The sequence below is a fragment of the Panicum virgatum genome, chromosome 5N, assembly GCF_016808335.1.
Source record: "Panicum virgatum strain AP13 chromosome 5N, P.virgatum_v5, whole genome shotgun sequence".
Lineage (NCBI taxonomy): Eukaryota > Viridiplantae > Streptophyta > Magnoliopsida > Poales > Poaceae > Panicum > Panicum virgatum.
Window position 1 is genome coordinate 52158095 of NC_053149.1, and position 22990 is coordinate 52181084.

Here is a 22990-nt window from a genome sequence, read left to right on the forward strand (position 1 = left end):
TCCAAGAAAAAGAACAAATAAAAAGAAAGAAAGAAGAGAAATAAAAGGGGTCAGCCTTGTCAGATATGACATATGTCCAGTACTCATATAACTAATTAACTATAAGTGCCATTCACCACTCTTACATATATGTACATTCCCTCTGTCCTGACGGTGCCAACAAAACAAACAAATATCTACATCACCAGAAACTACGAGCCCTGAAAGCCAAAGGGACAGGTAATCTGGCATGCCTCACACAACAAGCGCATCTCTATGCAGCAGCGGCAACAAATACAGATAAATCTCGATCAGCTTCTCGAGCACTAATCTAATCCCTGCTGGTGTTGGGCGTCGTGGCCCTGCTGTCCCACGGGGCGTGAACCGTGGTGGGGGAGAAGGGCCCGTCCTTGTGCTTGTCCCCATCCTTCTCCGCCGGGCACTCGCCCTGGACGCTCCTGAGCACCTCGAGCACCTCCTTCATCGGTGGGCGCATCTCACCGTTCTGCTGCAGGCAGCGGAAGGCCAGCTCGGCGACCATGGTCATCATCTTCTTCGTCGCCGGGTCGGCCTCGTAGCCCAGGTCGAGGTCCACCAGCTGCTCGAGGTGGCAGTTCTGGATCTTGCTGATGGCCATGCCGGCTAGGTTGATCTCGTTGCGGTGCCGGGTGATGTCCACGGCGGGCTTCGACGAGATGAGCTCCACCAGGACCACCCCGAAGCTGTACACGTCGCTCTTGTCCGTCAGCTGGTAGCACTGGTGGTACTCTGGATCCACGTACCTGATCGATGCCACGTGTCCAAGAACACATATCAGCAATTCCATCACGTGTCGAATTGAAATCAAGAGGAGCTTTTGGCTAGGGCAAACACAACAACACGATGAGAAAACTTTTGGGCGTACCCTGGCGTGCCCTGGGGCGCGGTGGAGACGTGCGTGACGTCGAGGGGGAAGAGGCGGGAGAGGCCGAAGTCGGCGACCTTGACGTGGAAGTCGGCGTCGAGGAGGATGTTGGTGGTCTTGACGTCGCGGTGCACGACGGGGGGCTCGATGGCGTGGAGGTAGGAGAGCGCCGCGGCGGACTCGACGGCGATGCTGAGGCGGAGCGGCCACGACAGCGCGCGCTCCGGGGCGCGGTGCCCGTGCAGGTGGTCGGCGACCGTGCCGTTGGCGACGAACTCGTACACCAGGAGGAGCTCGCGGCTCGAGCAGGGCGTGCAGCCGTAGAACATGACCAGGTTCGGGTGGCGCAGCCCGGACAGGATGCCCGCCTCGTTCTGGAACTGCTCCACGCGCCGGTAGCTGTTGTTGTACAGCCGCTTCACCGCCACCACGCGCCCGTCCTTGAGGTACCCTGAGCAGCACAAAGAACCATTTGAATCGAACACCACATGCCAATTGGCGCTGCAAATCCAGAGGCAATGGCATGGCTTAGGATTTAGGAGAGCAACTTGATCTACCTTTGTAGACGGTGCCGAAGCCGCCATCACCGAGCTCTCGGTGCTCATCGAAGGAATTGGTGGCCTCCTCGAGCTCCTCGTAGGTGAAGAGGTGCGTCGGTGGGTCCTCGATGCAGCCGGACTCCATGTCGCCGACCCGGGCACGCGGGGTCCCGCCAGAGCCGCTGTACTTGAGGAGCTTCGAGGACGAGTTGATCACGTTCTTCTTCTTCCTCTTGCACATGATGAACAAACCTGCGGCAGCAGCAGCAGCAAGCACGGCAAGACCAGCAGCAGTCGAGACGCCTGGAAGTTATGCAAGTTAACATTTCAGTGATTGCAACCACGTTGCTACAGTTCTAAACGTTGCGTACTTCGAGGAAGTGGCATCGTTTTGTGGGCGCTAAGCTGTAACAAGGAAAGCATTTTCCTGATCAACCGTGCGAGCAATCGGTTCTGTTATTTCTTCATAAAATTTTGAACAGAAACCAGCAGCATACTGCTTTGGTATACTAGATTCTGGAAATTCTCATGGATTTATTTTTGTAAAATGTAATATAGCACGTTTTTTGTGCTCAGGGAACGATTAGCAATATACTAACAAACATTTAGAAGAATAGAATTTCGGTAAAATGGTGGGAAAGTGCTCACCAATAATCACTCCTTTTTGCGCTTTTGATCCTCCTGTAGCAAGGACAAAAACACAATGTCAAAAATATTTTTATCTTCTGACCAAGATTAAACTGATTTCGAAACATAAAGTACAAAAATTTTACATTCTACTCGAAATGATTAGGCGATGTTTTCACAAAGTACAAAAAAAAGAAAGAGAGAAGCTCCCGCAAGCATAAACAATTTCAGAAAATTAAGCGCAGACAGAGAAATTTGGGTGGCTGTTTTCATTCAATTGGTCAGGTATGTATGTTAGAACTTCAGCTAAATCGTGTGATGTGATGGTCTTTCATATGTAAAGAGTCTTTCATGTGTGGGTCGGAAGAAGCAAGCAGCAGCAAAAGTGACTTTGTGGTTGGTGTTTGCCCGTTTCCTTCTTCTGTTGAAACTTCGACACACAATCTCTTTTGTAAGTAGCGCGAGGGAAGAGGGATCCAAAGTCTGGCAACTTTGGCAAAAATGTAAAACAAGTTCAATGTGCTTTTTGACCAGATAAGCAACTCCTGCAATTAGAAGAATATGTATGTTCCTCTCTGTCATCTCTTTCGATTTTGTTGACGCAATTTTCTCTTCTTTACGAAGATATGGTGAATCATATAACATGAAAAAAAAATGCTAGGACATAGGAAAAAAGTTGTAGAGACAAGCAATCGTTTCGCCTGTCGTCAATAGCTTGGTCTTTGTATAAGGCATAATCACAAAGTCCCTTGCAACATATATTGGCCAGGACAGAACTATAGGTAGGAGGTCAGCATCAGAAAAGAAAACTGAAAGCTATAAAGGGAGGCAACAAATATCTGATCAAGAAAGACACCTGACATATGATTAAGCTTTCTGACAAATGAAAACTGAACATCTTAATAAGACGTCAGAGCAGCTAAAGCCCTTTCAAATCAAAGGTAAGAGATGTCTGAAAAGCCTCAGCTTACCTACTAAAGAAAGAATCTCTCAAAGTCTTGAACAAAGAAATCTGAGCCGTAAAAGTTAGTACTACCATTTAAACTTGTCTGAAGAACACAGTAATACTTAAACCTTGAACTTAGAAACATTAACCCAGACTTAGTAATTTCCTAGTTAGTGGTCCAAAGTCCAAAGTTTAGTGATCCCATTGAACATTCAGTAACCAATACAGGCTTTAGTGTTACTGTCTCAGGCCTCGGCGGGGCCCAACTAATGTGAACCCAGTGATAGAGGCAACCACCAAAGACTGAATCGCGGGTGTGTTTAGTTCGCTGATTTTTTTGGGATCGGCTACTGTAGCATTTTCGTTTTTATTTGATAATTTGTGTCCAATCATAGATTCATTAGACTCAAAAAATTTATCTCATCATTTACAATTAAACTGTGTAATTGATTATTTTTTAAACTACATTTAATTCTTCACGCATGTGTTCAAAAAATTGATGTGACGAGGAATCTTGAAAATTTTTGGGACTAAACATGGCCTGTTAGCCGGAAAGCGCGATGAGACGTCCACCTCTGAAAATTAACAAGACTAAGCTAGTGCGCATCAACTTCTGCCGTGCTCCCTAGCTACATCGACAGGTGAGCCTAGATCGCCCACCCGTCGCGTGCTCATCAATTCAGCAGTTAAGCTCTTGCCGGGAAAGCGTCGACGCGTGAGCATTGATCCTGCAGTTAGCTCTTGGCGGGAAACGTAGGAGGAGGACTCAATCAGCAACAGTGTCTACAATCTGCATCGTATCAGCGAGAGGAGTGCTCACAGGTCACAGCTAGTACTCCTACATTACTAGAGTGCCAAGAATTCAAATGACCGTGCCAAGCTAAGGACCGTGACCATTAATACTGAAGTTTATTCGAGTAGTCGCGTACTGAAAACTTTTTTTTTAAGAACGTCGCGTACTGAAAATTTGGTGCTGCAGAAAGCAGGTTGAGCAGTGGGCAGGCAACTAGGGTACTGGATGGAGACAGATAAGGGGTACGGAAGGCAGGCAGAGACGGATCAACAAAGATCAAGCGAAAATTGCACCAATTTTTCCTCTCCGCGTGATCGTGCTGACACCGACGACGAGGCCGAACCCAAAGGAGCCCTGGATTAAAAAAAAAAATCTTTGGAGCCCGCCCGACCCGTCCCAACACCAACAGCCCCGCCGGCGACAGCCACCGAGAAACGAAGCGCGACGGATTGAGCAATTCTTTTCATTAGCCTTAAGAAACGTCTCCATCGAACGAGGACGGGTTAGTGAGCAGAGACCCCGGACTAGTTGGACTGGCGCGCTTTAAGCTCCGGTTCGTTTCACACCCTGATATTTCTTCCAACGTCCCGGTGCTTTCTTCCTTCTCCGTCCAGCAAGCAAGAAAGAGTTGTTGCGTGCAGGAATTCATCGCTTAGTTACCACCAGCGACATGGCATGCAAGCAAAGTTGATCGCTCGAAGAAACTATAGTTAGAGCGTGGTGGTTAACGCTGCGCAAAGACTAATGAGTAATGCGAAAGAGCATGTAGCCTGGTGGTTACAAGAGTCTCAGTAGTACTTAGGTTCTGGGATTTAATGGCGTTGTACTTTTAGTGATAATGGACGTTTCTATAGGATTTGCCGGCTCAGTCTTCAAAAATGCTCATAGAGGTAAGTTTACATACGTGCGTTTATAGTGTTGAGTATACGCGTTTATAGTGTTGAGTATGCATGTATTGTGAGTGTCTAAGTTTTATCATGTAATCTCAAAAAAGACTACTGACTAGTACCAGTTCATAGGATTTGTGGCGGTCTGGAGTTTTGGAAGACGAAAGCATGGCTGCCTCAAGTTACGTACCGAGTGAGGAAGAGTCAGCAAGTGTCTTACTGCAGCCGCCGTCGCCCATGCGGCCGTTGGCGCAGAGGCAGCCCAGGAACTCGCCGCCGCGGCCGAACCCGCACTTGCCGCCGGACTGCTCGCACCGGCCGCACTCCCCGGAGCCCCGGCTCCATCCCAGCTGGAACCCCGCGCGGAGCGCCTTGCCGTACCCGTCGCTCCTCCACTTGGGGTCCTGCGCGTCGCGCGGGGCGGCGCCCCTGAGCACGGGCACCTCGAAGACCCGCGTGCACGCGCTGGACCAGTCGCCGGGAGGCACGTCGCCGCTCGGGAGCACGAATGACAGGCCGCCGCCGGGCGCTTTGTCGGCGCCGCCGCAGGTGATGGGCTTGATGGTCGGCGGCTTGGGAGGTTTGGGCTTGGGAGGCGCGGGGTCGGCGTCCGGGTGCCCAAAGGAGCAGTTGGCGAAGAAGAAGAGGTACTCGACGGCGGAGACGTGGAGGAACAGCCGGACGTCCGGGGGGATGGTCACGTTGTGGTCCACGCTCGGGCAGCCGTCGCCGGCCGCGGCCGCTGCGTCGGCGAGCGAGACGGTCAGGTTCGCGTAGTCGATCCGCGAGACGGCGTAGCTGTCGCCGCCGAGCTTCAGGACGGCCCCGCTGCCGCCGTCGCAGGTGACGGCCAGGCCCGGGTACCCGCAGTACGACTCGCCGTCCCGGCCCGGGACCGCCCTAGTGTCGCTGGCGAGGTAGAACGGGTAGCTGATGTTCACGCCGCCGCAGGGGTACGGCCGCCACCGGCACGCGGAGGCGGCGTAGGCGTCGTCGCCGCCGCGGGAAGGGGCCAGGGAGGCAAGCAGGAGAAGCACTAGCAGGCCGGGGCGGCGGCCATGGTGGCAGAGGGAAGAAGGCATGGCAATTGGCAGGGGCTGGCAACTCAATGGCTTCTGGCGCGCGCGCGGTTTGGTTGGCGGCCGGCTGGCCGGCTCCGGTTTTAAGCAGGCAATCTTTTGAACCTCGCTTGGGCAACGGCAACTGCCGGGAGCCGTGCGCGTACCGGTGAAAGTTGGGTGGCTGACGCTGACGAGAGGCAAGGACATGCTGGCATACGGGCACACGGTGGCTGATGCGGGGCCTGGCGGGCAGACTCGCGAGTCGGCGACGTTGCCACTTGCCAGCCTACCGCGCCACTCTGCAAGAGTCGCCTCGCTACCTGACCAGACGTGCCCTCATGTCCCTGTCCCGTGGGGACTCGCCCTTTTACTTTTACTATTTATTTATTTTTGCCAAAGAGTCACCCTTTTAATTGGCGTCAAAGGAAAGATGCGCCTGATCTTTGATCCTTTCCAGGAAGTCTAGGCCTGATTTTCTTGTGGAATGACAGTGGCTCTCATTCATGTGTTAGAAAATATATAATGTTCCTAGTACCCCGCAGACTACGACCGTACGACGACTAGGTAGAGTCTTAGGATCCAACTAGCGGTGGTCCCGGCCTAGAAGAAAACATGACATCCAACTAGCAATATGGAGGCCCATAAGAAAAAAATAGAAGAAGCTAGTAATACGAAGGCCCATAAGAAAAATAAAGACCCAACTAGCGGTGGTCAAGGCCCAGATGTTGAAAATATTTTCCCCCACCTTCTCCGGTGCCAGGAGCTCCCGCGGATCCGCGTAGGGAGCATGTCGGCCAGCGGTGGCGGAGCTTCGGCAGGCCAGCCGGTGGCGGCGCTCCCGCGCGGGCAGGCAGGCGTGGCAGAGCGGCGGCCGCGCCGGACCGCGACGTGATGGCTGCCAGCGGCAGTGCGGGGGCGACGAGTGCGCATGGGGTGGAAGGTGGCGTGGGTAGCAGGATTGGGTTGGGAAGAGATAAGATGAGGATCTGGCGGTGAAATTGGTTGCACGAATCTTAAACACCGGAGGTGGCGAAGAAACAATCTTTTAAACTAAAAGATACGTAGAAATCATGGCAAACTACACTACAGAAAAAAACTTCTGAACTAAAAGATACATAGAAATCCTGGTGGATATCCAACTAGCAACATGGAGGCCCACAAGAAAAGATATAGAAGAAGCTAGCAATACGGAGGCCCATAAGAAAAATAAAGACCCAACTAGCGGCGGGGGCTATTCATCACGTGCGCGGCTGGCAGCCGACGCATCGCAGAAACGTCCCGCCCCTATTCATCTTCCTCCCCGAGCCAGGGGAGGGGGAAGTGGCCACCGTCGAGCCAAATGAGGGGGAGGGGGTGGCTGGCGAGGGGTAGGATGTGGGCGGGGCGGCCGCTGGCGAGGTCGTCGGCGGCCAGGATGGTGGCGGGAGGCGGCGGAGCTTATGATTCTGGGTTGCTGCGGGTGGGGGGCTCCATGGCCACCGGACCTAGAGGAGGGCCCGACGGCGGCGGCGGCTCGGCGGCTGAGGCGGTTCGGCCGACGGAGGGCGCGGCGGCGCTGGGCCGGACCTTCGGTGGGCGGTGCCGGTGACGGGGCAAAGAGAAGACAGTGCGGCGGTGGATGGGCGGCGCGGTGGCGGGCTCGATTAGTGTGGTGGCGGAGGCGGCGGAGGCCGCCGGAGCCAGGGGCAGGGGCAGCGGGGGTGCTTCTGCAATTGGACGGGTTCCAATCGCATAAGGCGATAAATAGACGCACCCGAACTAGCGGTGGTACGACTTAGAAGAAAATGTGACGCCCGACTCAGTCAAACTGGCACGCCTAGGCTAACCAAGTTTCCCTGCTATGCTTGAGAAAATGAACAATCTGTTCATCAGATCATAGATAAAAAAGGAGAACGATTTATAGATATAGAAAAAAGGGACGGAACGATGAATTTGGAGCAAAACAGCCAGCAATCCCCGCTGAATTTGGAAAAGCAGCACAAGAGCTTGTAGAGAGGCTTACCGGAAGGTTCGGCGGTGCAATTGTTAGCAGCGCTGACTCGGCCGCCGGAGCATAAGCAGGCCATGAATCCCCCCGTCTGGTTGTACCCGCACCGCCCCTTCGATAGCTCGCACTGGTCACACGCCGGGAGCTTCTGACTCTGATTCAACGCCAACTGGAATCCGTCACGAAGGCTGCTGCTGTACCCACCGTCCTTCCATGTACGATCATTTTGTGGATCAAGAGGGAGACCAAATCTGAGCACGGGTACTTCAATAACTACGCTGCAGTACCGCCACCAGTTCGTCTCCCGAAACGGCACGTCTTGCTCCAAGAACACGAAGGACATCCCAAGCCACGGCTGCTGCCCGCCGCCATCGAATTTGCAGGCGGTGGAGCTGGAGTTTGACGGCCGAGTCAAGTCGGAGGAGAGGAAGTTGCAATTGAGGAAGAAGAGGAGGTCGACCGTGGTGTTGGGATAGTAGAACCATTCGAAGCTCCGAAACGTCACGTTGTGGTCGGTCCAGGGGCAGCTCCTCCCGTCGACGACCTCGGGATCGACGAGCTGGACTGTGAGGTTGTCGTAGTCGATGCTCGAGACGGTGTAGTTGCCGCTCTCGAGCTCCAGGAACGCCTTCCCGTCCTCGCACTGGATCTCCAGGCCGGGGTAGCCGCAGTACGAGCTGGTGTTCCCCAGCAGAGCTCCCGGCCTGCTGTAGAACGGGTACCTGATGATGACGTTGCCGCAGGTGTAGGGCTCCCACACGCACAAGGAGGCGTCGTAGCCGCCGTCGTCCCCGCTGGAAGGAACGCCATGGGAGGCGGCGACCAAGACGGCGAGGAGGAGCGGCGGCAGGCGGCGGTGTAGCAAGAGATCCATGGCCGAACAGGTTACTTTTCCTATCTTCTTGGTCTGGTGGCCGCCCCGCCTCCGTTAATAAGGCTGCCAGGCCCCTGGTCGAGGAGACTTTCTCAGAAGGCCGACCTGGGGGTGGCGGACGAGAGGGAGATGGCGGCGAAGCGATGGGAAGAGCGCGTGGCCGACCGTGACCAGCTGCTGGATCTCGCAAGATGCCAATTACTCCCTCGGCGAAGTCAGGTGGTGGCGCCTCCCGCGTCCTTGCGTGCACACCCGCGTGGTTTTCATTGGCTGCCGTCCATGGAAGAAAGGTCCTCGGTCTTGGTTCTGGATGACTGGATCCGTATTTCCTCTATGAATAATGAATCCTCGCTAGAAGGTTTTGTGTTCAACGTGCCGGTGTGGTCAGCAATTAGAAAGTCTGCCGCACTAGTAAACAAAAGGGACCCAGTCGGCTCTGTTTTGGCCTTTTAGAAACCACCGTAGTCAAGAGTCGAAGTGAACACAAGCTAGTACGCTTTTCTCCGGCCGTGGGTGTTTGGATCAAATAATTTAAAATCCTATGACATCCCGTCGCAATGCACAGTATTATGACAGAGTTATCTAGACCGGAAAGGTGGGAACCAGGTAATCGTGCTAGATGAGTTTTATGGTGATGAAATTCTCTCACATCCCATAAAATTTTATCTCTTCTTGTCATATCAGCAAAATTAATAATATTTAATACCATAAAATCCTTCGTGAAACCCCCTATTGAGACTGATCAAATGTTCCAATGCCAATTAGAAAAATTAAATATAAACTAATTATAAAACTAACAGCTTAAGTCCAAGGTTTATTCACCAGACGAATTTATTAAGTTTAATTAATTTATAATTAGCATATGTTTACTGTAGCATCACATGGGTTAATCATAGACTAATTAGGTTTAGATTCGTCTCGCGAATCAGTCTTGGGATTATGTAATTTATTTTGTTATTAATCATGCTTCAATTAGCATCAAACATTGGATGTGACATAGCTTAAAAATAAAGCGGCTGATCCTTGCGTGGCGGTCTCTGCTCTCACGGCCAGTGTGCTGTCGCTCAAACAAGGAGCCTGAAGCAACTGAAATCACGTGTTCTAGATGCGCAAGTGAGAGGTCAAGTTGACAAGTAACTTGACCTCATATATTGTGATGAGTGATTGTCGTGATGACTTGGAGGTTTTGGCGTGTTAGCTTGATTTTGGCTTGTGTTTGTGTCAGGCTAACCGCTGTGTGTGTGTTTTATTTATGTTCTTGTGTTTCCTTCTTGAGTGCCTGTGTGGAGCGTTAGGTGTTGACGGGTGGTCAACACGTGGAGTGGACTAACCGTGGTGTAGTCGCGACTCTGTGGAGATTGCGACGTGCGCTTGGTCTTTGGATTGCAGGTACACGGGCGTCGAGTGTCGACGGGGAGCTGCCGTGGAGGTGCTGTGGCCGATGGACCGTGCGGTGGACGGCGGTGAAGGGCAGCCGGGACCGGAGCTTGGACCGGGCGGCAGCTGTGGCGTCCACTCCTGGATCGAGGGCGCAAGCGGCGACGGAAGGCGGGTTTCTTGGTTTGCGCCACAAAACCAAGGAGGCGGACGGCGGTTGAAGACGCCAAGTCGTGGAGGCACAGGCGTCGGTCTCGGGACGGACGGAGGCGACGGGCGTCGACGGCGTCTAGGGCCTCGCTGCGGGCGAGTAGGTGACGAGCGTCGGTCGGCGTCTAGGGCTGTCAGAAGGCCGAGGCGGGAACGGCGTCTAGGGCCACGGCGTGGAGGCGGGAATCTTCGCGTGCGTGAGGTTTTGTCGGTTTTCTCAAAACCGGCCACTTACCCGGGTTTCGCGGACCCTCCGAAACCGCAGACTGGATCTTCATCAAGACGGCGGCATCGTGGAGAAGACTTCGTTCCGAAGAAAGAACCTCGGCCGTCGGATGAGATCGTGTACAGGGGGTGCTGCAGGCCAACCGGTCTGACCGGTCCCTGGCACCGGTCTGACCGGTCTAACCAACCGGTCTGACCGGTCCAGCGTACCGGTCTGACCGGTCCCGCGGGTATAAATACCCCATCACTTGTGTTAGGTTAATTGCGGCTTTTTTAATCTACTCGTGGACACCTCTGTTCTCCAGGCCGCCGCCCCTGCGTCTCCCTCCCTCTGTTCCTCTCGTTTGAGTTGATTTTGTCCATGGATTGTTGAGACCTTGTAAGGGATTTGATTGGGAAAGGAGGCCCTATCCTCCTCGTGCCCTCTGGGCTTTTTATTCGATTCAATCCCTTCGTTTTGTGTCTTGTGTGATGGATTTTCGTTTCGATTTCGATGCACTTGATTGTGACGTTTCGTAGAGCTCTTTGGAGTGATTCCCGTGCATCTAGCTGCGTGCCAAATCTTCTGGAATCACGAGCTCATCTGAATTGACGTTCTTGAGTAATTGAGAAAACCCCAATCCCTTTTGATCTCCCCCACAATTCTCAAGATTCGTTGATCTTTAGGTCGAGATCTTTTGGGGATATGTTCATGGGGTAGGGGCGAAGCAATCCCCCAAGTTTCATCGATTTTCATAGTCGTTTGGTCAAGATTCACCGTTTGAATCAAAGATTTTCGGGGTTTTCTGGGTGCCACCGGTCAGACCGGTAGGCACTACCGGTCAGACCGGTACAGCGCACCGGTCAGACCCGGTCAGACTAGTCCAGCGCACCGGCCAGACCCGGTCAGACTGGTCCAGCGCACCGGTCAGACTGGTCCAAGCAGATCAGTTCTGCAGTTTTTCGGTTTTGCTTCCGATTTGCTTCGTGGTTTCGCTCGCTCGTTCGAGGCCTTTTGTGTTGGTTTAGCTTTTCAATAGCTCCTCCAAACTTTAGTCAGAACGCTTGAGGATTTGGGCGATTTTGGGACATAGGCCGACGATTCGAATTTCGAAGAAATTTTGATCGGCTCCCATTCACCCCCCTCTGGTCGCCGGCTTCGGTCCCTCAATTGGTATCAGAGCCTGGTTAAGGTTTTCTATACCCTAACCGGTTCGAAAACCACTTGGCGACCTTTGTGGGAGTTTTGGCTTTGGGGCATTTGTTTCGAGTCTTGGTTACGCTAACCCTAACCATGCCTTTACGTTGGCACCAAGCTCTTCTCTTTTTGCATCCTTGTCTCCAGGTTTGAGTGGTGAAGTGATGGCTTCGGGAGATGACCAAAAGATGAGGAGTGAGCTTGAAATGGAGCTGAAGACTGAGGAGGAGTTGAGTGCGAAGGAGCAAGAGATGGCCTTGCTGACGCTCTTGTTTGAGAAGCAACAAGTACCAAAAGAACTCAAGGACAAGCTTCTCAAGATGAGCCGAAGCCGTCTTGCTCAAGGTATACTTAGCCTGTTCACTTGGCTTTGTGCGCATGATGAGCATAGTGATGAGCTCATAAGAAAGATCGATAAACTTGAGGATTCTATTGCATCTTCTGCATGTGACTCTTGTGAATGTTTGCATGACAATCTTGTTGAGTCTCATGAGCTTTGTGATGCTTTACATAGAAAAATCGGGAAGTTAAAGGTTTCTTGCTCTAGGCTTAGATGTGGGCTTGTTTATTGGAAATCTCGTGCTTTAGCTCCATGCCTTGATTGTGTAGCCTTGCATAGGAAAAATGATGAACTGTGCTCCTTGCTTGCTTATGCTAGATCTGAACATGAGCTTTTAGAGAAGAACCTTACCTCTAGCTTAGACCAATTAGAACATGCTAAGGCTTTGATTGTTGCCTCACATGTTGATCTTGATGTTGCTAGAGATGAGATTGCTTTGTTGCATTCCGTAGCTTCCTTGCCAGGTGATGTTGATGATCATGCCATGCTTGATAAGTATGATTTGGATATGTTGCTTGCATGTGACTTTGAGCATGATCATTTGCACAATAATTTCTTGTCTAGCTTTGATACTATTGAACATGCTAAGGCTTTGCTTGATGTCTTGCATGATAATCACGATGCTGCTAGACATGAGGTTTCTTTGGTGCATTATATTGCCTCTCTACCATGTGTTTGTTGCGATTCTTTGAATGCTAAATTTGATGAGCTTAAGTTTGTCCACAACACATGTGTAGCTGATCTTGAGCATGCTAGGGCTGAGATTGATAAGATGAGATGTAGGCCCAGCTGTTGCTCTTTTGCTGATGTTGCTTGTCAGACCTCTTGTGCTTCAGATTCTTTGCATGATGTTGATGCCTCTTCTGGTGTTATTTCTTGCACATCGTGTTTTGATTTGAAAGTTGAGGTTATGGCTTTGGAGATATTGCGCGATGATATGAGCGCTGAGTTGGTTGCGCACAAGGATATGAGTGCCAACCTTGAGAAGGAAGTTGACCTCTTGCGTACCACTCATGCCGGGTGCATCGAAAAGGAAATGGAGAACTTGAGAAATGCTCCATGTGGTACTTGTGATCGTCTCAAATATCAAAATGAGGTTTTGGTCACAACATGCAAGGGTCTTTGTGCTCAGTTCCTTGGTTCTCACACTGCTCTCCACTCTACTGCTGGCGTTTCTTCCCCCTTGCCACCAGAGTTAGATTCTCATGTTGAGAGTGAATCCATGGACAAGAGCACTTGTGGTGTGGCTAAGGATAGCTCTTCCATAGCTAGTCCTAAGCCGTGTGTTGAGTCGGGTGATGTCCAAGGGAATTCACATGGCAATGGTGCTACTTCCATATTCGGGACTCAGATTCCCAAACCAAAATTCAAGTGCACTTTTTGCAAGAATGATGGACATACATTCGATTTCTGCTTCCGCCGTGTCAAACATGAGCGAAGAGTTCGAGCTAAGGCTTTTAGGAAGTCTCGTGGCTTTTCCCATGGCACGAGCATTCCTAGTGCAGGCACTAAGTTTCAGGCTAGTGCTCCTTGCGCTAAGTCCCAAGGGACCTCTCACTTATCTGAGAATGGTGTGCCTCCTTCTAGGCCTTTGTACCATTGCACTTTTTGTGAGAGAGATGGGCATCTAGATAGCTTTTGCTATAGGCGTGCCAAATGCATCCGCCGTGCTCGGGTTTCTAGGCCGTTGGATGTTCATTGCCCTTCTCATGGCATGAACACTTGTGAGCCTTCTGAGAAGCAGTGTGCTAGCTCTAGTGAGGTAAGCCAGGGTACATGTGTGGGTGAGTCTCAAAAGACCTTGGATGGTCATTGTCTCTTTTCCAGTGGTGATTCTCGTTTTCCTCGAGTTTCTCCTGTGAGACATAACTCCAAGGATGTTTCAAAAACTATTTTGAACCCGCATTTGCATCATGCTAATCCTCGCATTATTATCCATGCTTCACGTGATCATGTGGCCAAGTCTTGGGGTTCCCAAGTACATACTCGCTAACCCTTCGGGATCCAAGACTCGGGCTTCTTCTTCATCTCTTTTGTAGGTGAGAGGACGCGGATGGAGAACATGTGCTCCACAGATCTTGATCTTTTGCAAGGAAGATCAATACAAGATGGTTCTCCATGCCGGTTGAAGACCCTATGGATCTTTGTATCATTTGTATATTCATGAGCTTTTACTCCCTTGTTCTTTGTGTTTCCCTATTTGATACCTTTTCAGGTTAGTTGTACTTGCTAGGTTTTGCCTTGTTTGTGGTTCAGCCACTTTTTATGTTAGCTTGTGTGATCCTCTAGTTTTGCTTGCTAGTTGTATCTTTGCTACTTGTGATAGGCTAGTCGTGTTTGTGTTTGTGTGTGAATCACATGAACCTCATACCATGCTTTGTTGCCTTGTCTCTTCAATTGGCTTCAGGCTTGTGCATTGATATGTTTTTTCATGTGATATCATTTTCCTTGAAGGCTTTGTTTAGCTTTTGCCTATGTTCCTAAGTTTGCTTGCTTGAGTTTTATCTTTGTCTAGTCTTGCTACTTTGCTTCATGCGTTGAGTGCCTTAAGATTGTTCTAGGGGTATCTTTTGTCTTGGTATCTACCTAGATTTTCGATTGGTATCTCTATGTTTGTGTAGCCTGACTAACGCCTAACCATATGCTTGAGCTTGTTTTCTCTTGGTACTTGGCTTCTTCTTGTTGGTGTCTAGTTTTGTCTTGTGCTAGGTCGCAGTCTGTTGAGGGGGAGCTCTACCCCAAGTTGATGACCGTGATCCGGAGTTACTGCGCCGGCTGCAAGCTCTGGCCCCCTTCTGCTTCGACTACCTCAGCTCAGGAGGACGATCCGGTACCACTACTTCCACTTCGATCGTTCACCTCTTCAAGAACTTGTTCGAGCAGAAGGTGGACCCGCTGAGGACGCAGGGGTGGTGACCTCGAGCTTGCTATGCTCTAGGTCCAGCGGGATCTTCATCGAGGTATGTAAGTGTTTGACTTGTACGATTTCTTCCTAGGATAGACTTGTGGTTTTCTTATTGTTACCTTTTCATGGTACTCAGTTGGATCCATTTTGGTCTAGTCCTATGTGTCTTTGAGCCTATGTATTTGCTGAGTGCTTCATTTGCTTAGCTTTTGGCTTGTCTTTGCCTTTCTCTTAGTTTTAGCTTGGTTAGTTGCATTGTGCATATGCATTGTACATATTTGCATTTTGCATTGCTTCACTGCACTGGCATTCTTGTATACACTGTTATGATCTTCTAGTGCTTGCTAGTGTAGTTTCTTAGACTTGATCATGTATAGCTTGCTCCACAGTATATGTCATATCATCTGAGTTAAGCTTTTTGATTTGAAAATCTGAAAACATGGTCACCCTGTCTTGGCTACTAGCATGATAGGATGTATTGATGTGCTTTGCTATCTCATTCATGCTAGTGTGGCTTGTATTCTTTGACATGAGCTAAAATTGTTAAATTTGTTCAAAATACGTCTGAAATGGAATGAAAAGATCCAGGTGGGATTGCTTGTCGCACTGATCGAGCTTTCGGGACGGCTCACATAGCACTAGTGAGAACCCGGGCAAGGCTGTGCATGACTGAAGCGAGTGTCTTAAGCTTCTGACTGCCTTGGGCATAGGCTTGGCCTCGTTGCTAAGTAAAGCATGACAAGCTTTCAACCCCTGGCAAAATCACTTGCTTGATAAGTTTTGATATGCATAATTAATTCGTGATAAAATATAATGGCTGTTTTGGATCACCTTGTATGAGTTTGCCTAGCACTGCTTTCTTTCTCCTACTTGCTGTTGCTAGATCATGGGTGATGCTTTTATTTTTTGCTGAACTGAACTTGCTAGCTCTAGACTTGATTGATATATCCTGTTGAGCTAGATTCAGTTCATGTTTATGAAGCACACATGCCTGTCACTCGATGATTATATCTTTGTATGCCTGAATGTTTCACGTACACCCTCTGCACAGCATTCATTGCATAGCATGCTTTGAGGGGGAGTAGGCATTCAGGTTGAGCATTTATCCAGGGGGAGTTGGCAGTTTGAGTGCTGCACTCATGGGGAGTTGTGCATATTGTGAGAAGTTAAGCATTTTGGGGGAGTTTGAGCTTTTGCATGCTCTCGCATTGGTTGTGTTGAGCCTTTGCCTCTTTCTGGAGGAACTGATGCTTTGCCATTGTATGACTGTGTTGAGCCCTGCCTCTTTCTTGAGGGGTCATGCTTTGTTGATCGGTTGCGTAGAGCCGTTGCCCATGTCTTTGGGGACCGATTTTTTGCTTTGGTTTGTCTCATTCCATGTGATCCTTCTTGACTTTTCTTTGGCTTTTGATCATTTGGATGAGATTTTCGGGTTTTTGCACTTCAAACCATTTCTTTGTGCTTGGTTCGTGTCAAGTCACTCATCAAGGGGGAGAAATGTTCCAAACCATGTCAATAAATACCTTGGTCTGCTTGGTGATGAGTGATTGACAACGCTTGTCGAAATTGGTTTGAGTGTTTTGCTTCTTGGGCCTTTCGAAGATGTCCTTTGACTCCTTCGCGGTGTTGAGCTGTGATCCCTTTCTTTTGGAGCCAAGCAGTTTTTCTGTGGACTCTTCTAGATTCTTGCTCATGTCGAGTAGCCTTGTTCTTGGCTTTTATCTGGCTTTTGGGCACTCGCTTGGGTTGTTCTCGCTTTCATGTCATCTTTTCGACAATGCACTCATCAAGGGGGAGATTGAGAGGTCAAGTTGACAAGTACCTTGGCCTCATATATTGTGATGAGTGATTGTCGTGATGACTTGGAGGTTTTGGCGTGTTAGCTTGATTTTGGCTTGTGTTTGTGTCAGGCTAACCGCTGTGTGTGCGTTTTGTTTATTTTCTTGTGTTTCCTTCTTGAGTGCCTGTGTGGAGCGTTAGGTGTTGACGGGTGGTCAACACGTGGAGTGGACTAACCGTGGTGTAGTCGCGACTCTGTGGAGATTGCGCCGTGCGCTTGGTCTTTGGATTGCAGGTACACGGGCGTCGAGTGTCGACGGGGAGCTGCCGTGGAGGTGCTGTGGCCGATGGACCGTGCGGTGGACGGCGGTGAAGGGCAGCCAGGACCGGAGCTCGGACCGGGCGGCAGCTGTGGCGTCCACTCCTGGATCGAGGGCGCAAGCGGCGACAAAATGCGGGTTTCTTGGTTTGCGCCACAAAACCAAGGAGGCGGACGGCGGTTGAAGACGCCAAGTCGTAGAGGCACGGGCGTCGGTCTCGGGACTGATGGAGGCGACGGGCGTCGACGGCGTCTAGGGCCTCGCTGCGGGCGAGGAGGTGACGGGCGTCGGGCGGCGTCTAGGGCCGTCAGAAGGCCGAGGCGGGAACGGCGTCTAGGGCCACGGCGTGGAGGCGGGAATCTTCCCGTGCGTGAGGTTTTGGCGGTTTTCTCAAAACCGGCCACTTACCCGGGTTTCGCGGACCCTCCAAAACCGCGGACTAGATCTTCATCAAGACGGCGGCATCGTGGAGAAGACTTCGTTCCGAAGAAAGAACCTCGGCCGTCGGATGAGATCGTGTACAGGGAGTGGTGCAGGCCAACCGGTCTGACCGGTCCCTGGCACCAGTCTGACCGGTCTAACCAACCGGTCTGACCGGTCCAGCATACCGGTCTGACCGGTCCCGCGGGTATAAATACCCCTTCACTTGTGTTAGGTTAATTACGGCTTTTGTAATCTACTCGTGGACATCTCTGTTCTCCAGGCCGCCGCCCCTGCGTCTCCCTCCCTCTGTTCCTCTCGTTTGAGTTGATTTTGTCCATGGATTGTTGAGACCTTGTAAGGGATTTGATTGGGAAAGGAGGCCATATCCTCCTCGTGCCCTCTGGGCTTTTTATTCGATTCAACCCTTCGTTTTGTGTCTTGTGTGTGGATTTTCGTTTCGATTTCGATGCACTTGATTGTGACGTTTCATAGAGCTCTTTGGAGTGATTCCCGTGCATCTAGCTGTGTGCCAAATCTTCTGGAACCACGAGCTCATCTGAATTGACGTTCTTGAGTAATTGAGAAAACCCCAATCCCTTTTGATCTCCCCCACAATTCTCAAGATTCGTTGATCTTTAGGTCGAGATCTTTTGGGGATATGTTCACGGGGTAGGGGCGAAGCAATCCCCCAAGTTTCATCGATTTTCATAGTCGTTTGGTCAAGATTCACCGTTTGAATCAAAGATTTTCGGGGTTTTCTGGGCACTACCGGTCAGACCGGTCCAGCACACCGGTCAGACCGGTCCAGCGCACCGGTCAGACCGGTCCAGACAGATCAGTTCTGCAGTTTTTCGGTTTTGCTTCCGATTTGTTTCGTGGTTTCGCTCGCTCGTTCGAGGCATTTTGTGTTGGTTTAGCTTTTCAATAGCTACTCCAAACTTTGGTCACAACGCTTGAGGATTTGGGCGATTTTGAGACATAGGCCGACGATTCGAATTTCGAAGAAATTTTGATCGGCTCCCATTCACCCCCCTCTGGTCGCCGGCTTCGGTCCCTCAGCAAGGAAGTAAACGGTTCTGGACAGTTGCCTAACAGAGCCCGTGCTAGCTAACTTGTCAATTCAGTGATGCGAACCAGGCATGTTGGAAGTGTTTCACACATTCCGCGTACTCGTAGTAGGTAGCAACGTGACCCTTGTTTCAGAGTTCAGACGGAAGCAAGGACAATTCGGTTCACTACTCTGCAAAACGCTAGCTGTGGAGCGCAGCAGGCCGCCGGGGCGCCTGATGATGAATCTCGTTCATGAAAAAGAATAAGGGGGTGTAATTCTTGTCGCATAAGGAAAGGAAATTGGAACGGGAATTCCTGCCTTTTCAACCTACCCTACCCACGCAATATTTTTCAGGAACACTAAGGGTGTGTTTAGTTGGTGAAAAAGTTTGGATTTTGATACTATAGCATATTTCGTTGTTATTTAACAAATAATATCCAATTATGAACTAATTAGACTTAAAAGATTCAGCTCGTGCTAATCAGTTAGACTGTGTGATTAGTTATTTTTTTCAACTACATTTAATGCTTTATGCATGTGTTTGAAGATTCGATGTGACGGGTACCGTGTAAATTTTTTTAGAAACTAAATAGGGCCTACTTGCGGACTAGGTCAAGTCAAACGTGCGCGCCGATGGTAAGGTGAAAGCAACGGAAGCAGCAGGAACAGTAACAGTGCAGGGCAGAAGAAAGAACTCAAGAAGCTCAAAGGTGGCATGCAACCGGATCGCGTGGTCTGATCACTGGTGATCCCAGAAGTGAGGGAGTGAAACCGAAGGATCAGCTGTGAAGGACGCGGTGGTGCCGGTGGCGTCACTGCGACACTGCCTCTGCAGTTCGGTTAGGCCTAAAGATGGGAAACGGATAGTAGATATCCGAATTATCCGATATCTGTATCCATTTAAATATTAATATGGATATTCGTATCCATATTCGAATTTAACGTGGTAGTAAAATGGATACATCCGAATCCGATTTTCATTGATTTCTCTATCCGATTCTATATTCGTATTCGACAATATCTGTATCTGTTTTCATTCAAAAACTATTTAAGAAATTATATTTATTTCTTACCACCCATATTATTAATTTTTATAATAAAATTATAATATAAAAGATTAAATTTACTTTTAAATATTCTTATTTTATCTCAAAATTACTTCTCTATTTTTTATTTATATATAATAAATTTTTTATATGTTTATTGCAATATATTTTTAGTTCTAATTTTATTTTATGTATTTATTTATTAACGATAAATAAATTATTTTTACCTAGATATCTTTATTATATTATTATATTTTAGTTTGTACATGTATAATGATTTTATAATCTAAAACTACTAATAAAGAAAATATTTAAACGTTAGCTCATATATCAAGTCGATATCCGAATCCGAATCCGAGGCATCCGTTTTGTATTCGTATTCGAGAATATCCGAATTCATATCCGTATTCAATTTGAAATATGATAAAAAATGCTATCCAAATCTGATTTTATACGAATCCGATCTGTTTTTATTCTTTGGTAGGCCTTCTCCCCGTCGTAGGCTCGAGCACAAACACCCAAGGAATAACCTGCCCGCAGTGTCCGCCGGGCCCCGCCGTTCGCCAATGCGTGGTCTGGTTGCTCCCGATGCCTACGCCCGCCGGACCAATCCAACCCGTCCGGACACTACCCACGCATTCGTGAAAATATACTCCCTCTATACCCAAAAAACCTAATGTTTAGGACAGCGACACGGTCTCTAAAACACAACTTTGACTTCTCATTTCTCTAAAAATATTTATCAAAAAGTGATATATGTATATTTTCATAAAAGTATTTTTCAAGACAAATCTATTCATATAATTTTTATATTTTCAAACTCAATAACTTGAGAGTTATTCATGATTTATATTCTCAAGGTTTGACTCAAACCTTGTCCTAAACGTCAGGTTTTTTAGGTATGGAGGGAGTACTAGGACATACGGAGTGTAGGGCATGATGTCTGAAAAAAAAATTAGCCCCTTTCTAAGTTCCTCCTCCTCCGGTATTTCCCTTCCCTTCTCTCTTGAGTCAATTGCCTCAATGCTACTAGAAATTTATCTCATCCCTTCAAAACCATCGAAATTTAGGTCATTCCTTCATTATCACTAAAATTTTAATCTCATCCCTTCAATGCCATTCTGTGACTGTGTTGTTAGAATGACTGTTAAATGAGTATAAAAAGATAATACTGCCCTTGTAAGAAAGGCTCGCCAACCTCATCCACCTTGACCTCGCCAGCAGCAGCCTGCTGGGCCCCATCCCGGCCTTGTTCGACAGCCTCGCCAAGCTGGAAACGCTCTACGTGCAGACCAAGCAGCTCAACGACACCATCCACCGTTGCTCGGCAACCTCACTAGCCTCAGGTTCCTCGACGTCTCCAACAACACGCTCACGGGGGCTCCCCGAGCTCACCGATCTTAGGGGGCTCGGGTGCTCAACATGTTCATAAACCGTTTCCGCGGCGGCATCCTGGACTTCATCGCCGACCTTGACTCCCTGCAGGTCCTCAAGCTGTGGCTTCACGGGGGCCATCGCTGCGGCGCTCGGTCGCATCATGCCGCCCCGGGAGGTGGACCTCTTCACGAACCGCTGGACGGGGCAGTTGCCATGCTGGCTGTTGGGCAGGGTTTTATTTTCCGACCGGTTAGCGGTAACCGCCGGCCTCCGGTTCCGGTTTACCGAACCAGTTTGACTGGTTACCGGTCGGAACCGGTCAAATTCAAATTTGAATTCAAATGGCGCAGTTTAACCGGTTCGTACCGGTATACCGGCCGGTTAGACCGGTAACTGGTCGGTTTGATTGGTAACCGGTCAAATTCAATTTTTTTTTCTTTTTTGGTTTAAATTCAAATGCCCGCAAAGTATACTAAATAAATGTTTGTATAACATATTTTAGTCTAAATGAACCCTCCAACCCTCTTTTGTACTACTTTTACATTATATTTGTATACTTTTGTATGCACGTTTTTTGTTTAACTTCAAATCCCCGCAAACTATACTAAATAAATGAATTTTTGAGAAAATTTGACACCATTAGATTCGTCGCACCTTGAAGTATTTTTAGGAACTTTTTGGGAATTTTTAATTTCTTTGAATTCAAATTTAAATTTTGAATTTGGACCGGTTTCATACCGGACCAAACCGGAACCGGGCTGGACCGGTTTGACCGGTAACCAGTCAAACCGGACTGGTTACCGACGGTTTGGTGAACCCTGCTGTTTGGGGGGGGGGGGGGGCGGGGCTGGCGGCGCCTCTGCTCGGCCTGCATCCGCGCGTCTCGGGCTGGTGGCACAACAGATTGGGCGACGACACGGGAGAGGATAGGAAGCTAGGCCCGGGGTTAGTGTTGGGAGAGGATGAGGATAATGTTCCAGAGGGGTAAAATGGAACAAAAATATTTGACACACAGTGTTACACAATATTTTTATGGTGTTTTGCTTGAAATGTAACAGTGATGGCCTTGAAGGGACAGGGTAAAATTTTCACTGGCTGTGAAGGGATGCTCTAAATTTCAATGGCATTGGATGAGATAAATTTCTAATGTTATTGAGGGAATTTTATCTTTCTTCTTTCTTCGGTGGTTGCCGGATCTCCGCAACCACTACGACCCGACGCCAACCCAAAACCTACCTGCCTTGCAGCCAATGGCGCCGCGGCCGGCTGCTGTAACTCCTCCGATTGCTTGCCCCCCACCTCCTACCCTGCTCCACCCCGTTCTCCACCACCCCGGTAGATGGCGCCCTCACTATGTCGCCTCCGCCGCCCACAACCCACCTCCTCAGCCGGGCTGGCCGCCACCACGACCATCTACTTAAGGCCGTCGGCCATGAATACCTCCCCCAACAACCCTAAACATGAACTCCCAACTTTAATCCGGCGTTGTCCTCATCTCCTGCGCGCGCATGACGGCGTGGAGGAGGTTGAGGCTGAGGTGTCGGCGAGCTAGAACTTCTGCACCAACGAAGTGAGTGGTGAGGAGGAGGAGCGCGCCAAGAGAAGCGAAAGCGAGCTTGAGAAATGCTGGGCGAGAGGGAGAAAATGGAGGCGGAAAGAGAAGGGCACACCAATAATTGGGACACATGGGCTCGATCTACTGCCTTGCATACAATTTCATTTCGAGAATGGCCATGTTTAGATCCTATGTATATTTTTTAGCCCTCCTCTTTTTGGGCCCAAATAGCCCAAGAGGAGCCAAACATGGTGCTATTTTAGTTTTATTTGCAAATAGCCAACCCGAAAAAACTATCCGCTCCAAGGGATGCTATTTGGGGTGGGGCCCACTAGAAAAGTAATTTCTCTCTCTTGGAAAAGTGGCAGCCAAATGATTGAAATAGTGGATTAAAGGCTAAATAGCCTTTGGATCCAAACAGCTCAATGGTTTTTTGTTGGAGAGCTATTTCTTAGGGCTAAACTTTAGCCTTTAAAATAACCCTTGGTTATTTCTCCAAACAGTACCAATATTTGTGTACCTGGTGGCCCACCTAACCAGTTAGTAATTCGGCTAGGACACAGGGTTCAACATAAACAAATCTAATGGCCACGATAACTTGATAAGCC

General features: G+C 49.4%; 1 protein-coding gene across 4 annotated transcripts in view; it reads right to left on the minus strand.

Moving 5' to 3' along the window:
- Positions 1 to 18: 18 nt before the first annotated feature.
- Positions 19 to 22990, minus strand: part of LOC120675310 (LEAF RUST 10 DISEASE-RESISTANCE LOCUS RECEPTOR-LIKE PROTEIN KINASE-like 1.2) — a 31977-nt gene continuing 9005 nt past the window's right edge. For 2 of the 4 annotated variants that reach the window (XM_039956482.1, XM_039956480.1), the window contains exons 2-5: positions 2071 to 2103; positions 1441 to 1725; positions 884 to 1334; positions 19 to 761 (exon numbers count right to left, since the gene is read on the minus strand). In XM_039956482.1, coding sequence (XP_039812416.1) covers positions 311 to 761; positions 884 to 1334; positions 1441 to 1725; positions 2071 to 2103 — 1220 coding nt within the window. In that variant the 3' untranslated portion in view covers positions 19 to 310. Of the gene's footprint in view, positions 762 to 883; positions 1335 to 1440; positions 1726 to 2070; positions 2104 to 4895; positions 5830 to 7738; positions 9850 to 22990 lie in introns of those variants that run through there. The other 2 variants (XM_039956481.1, XM_039956479.1) reach the window with 2 other exon arrangements.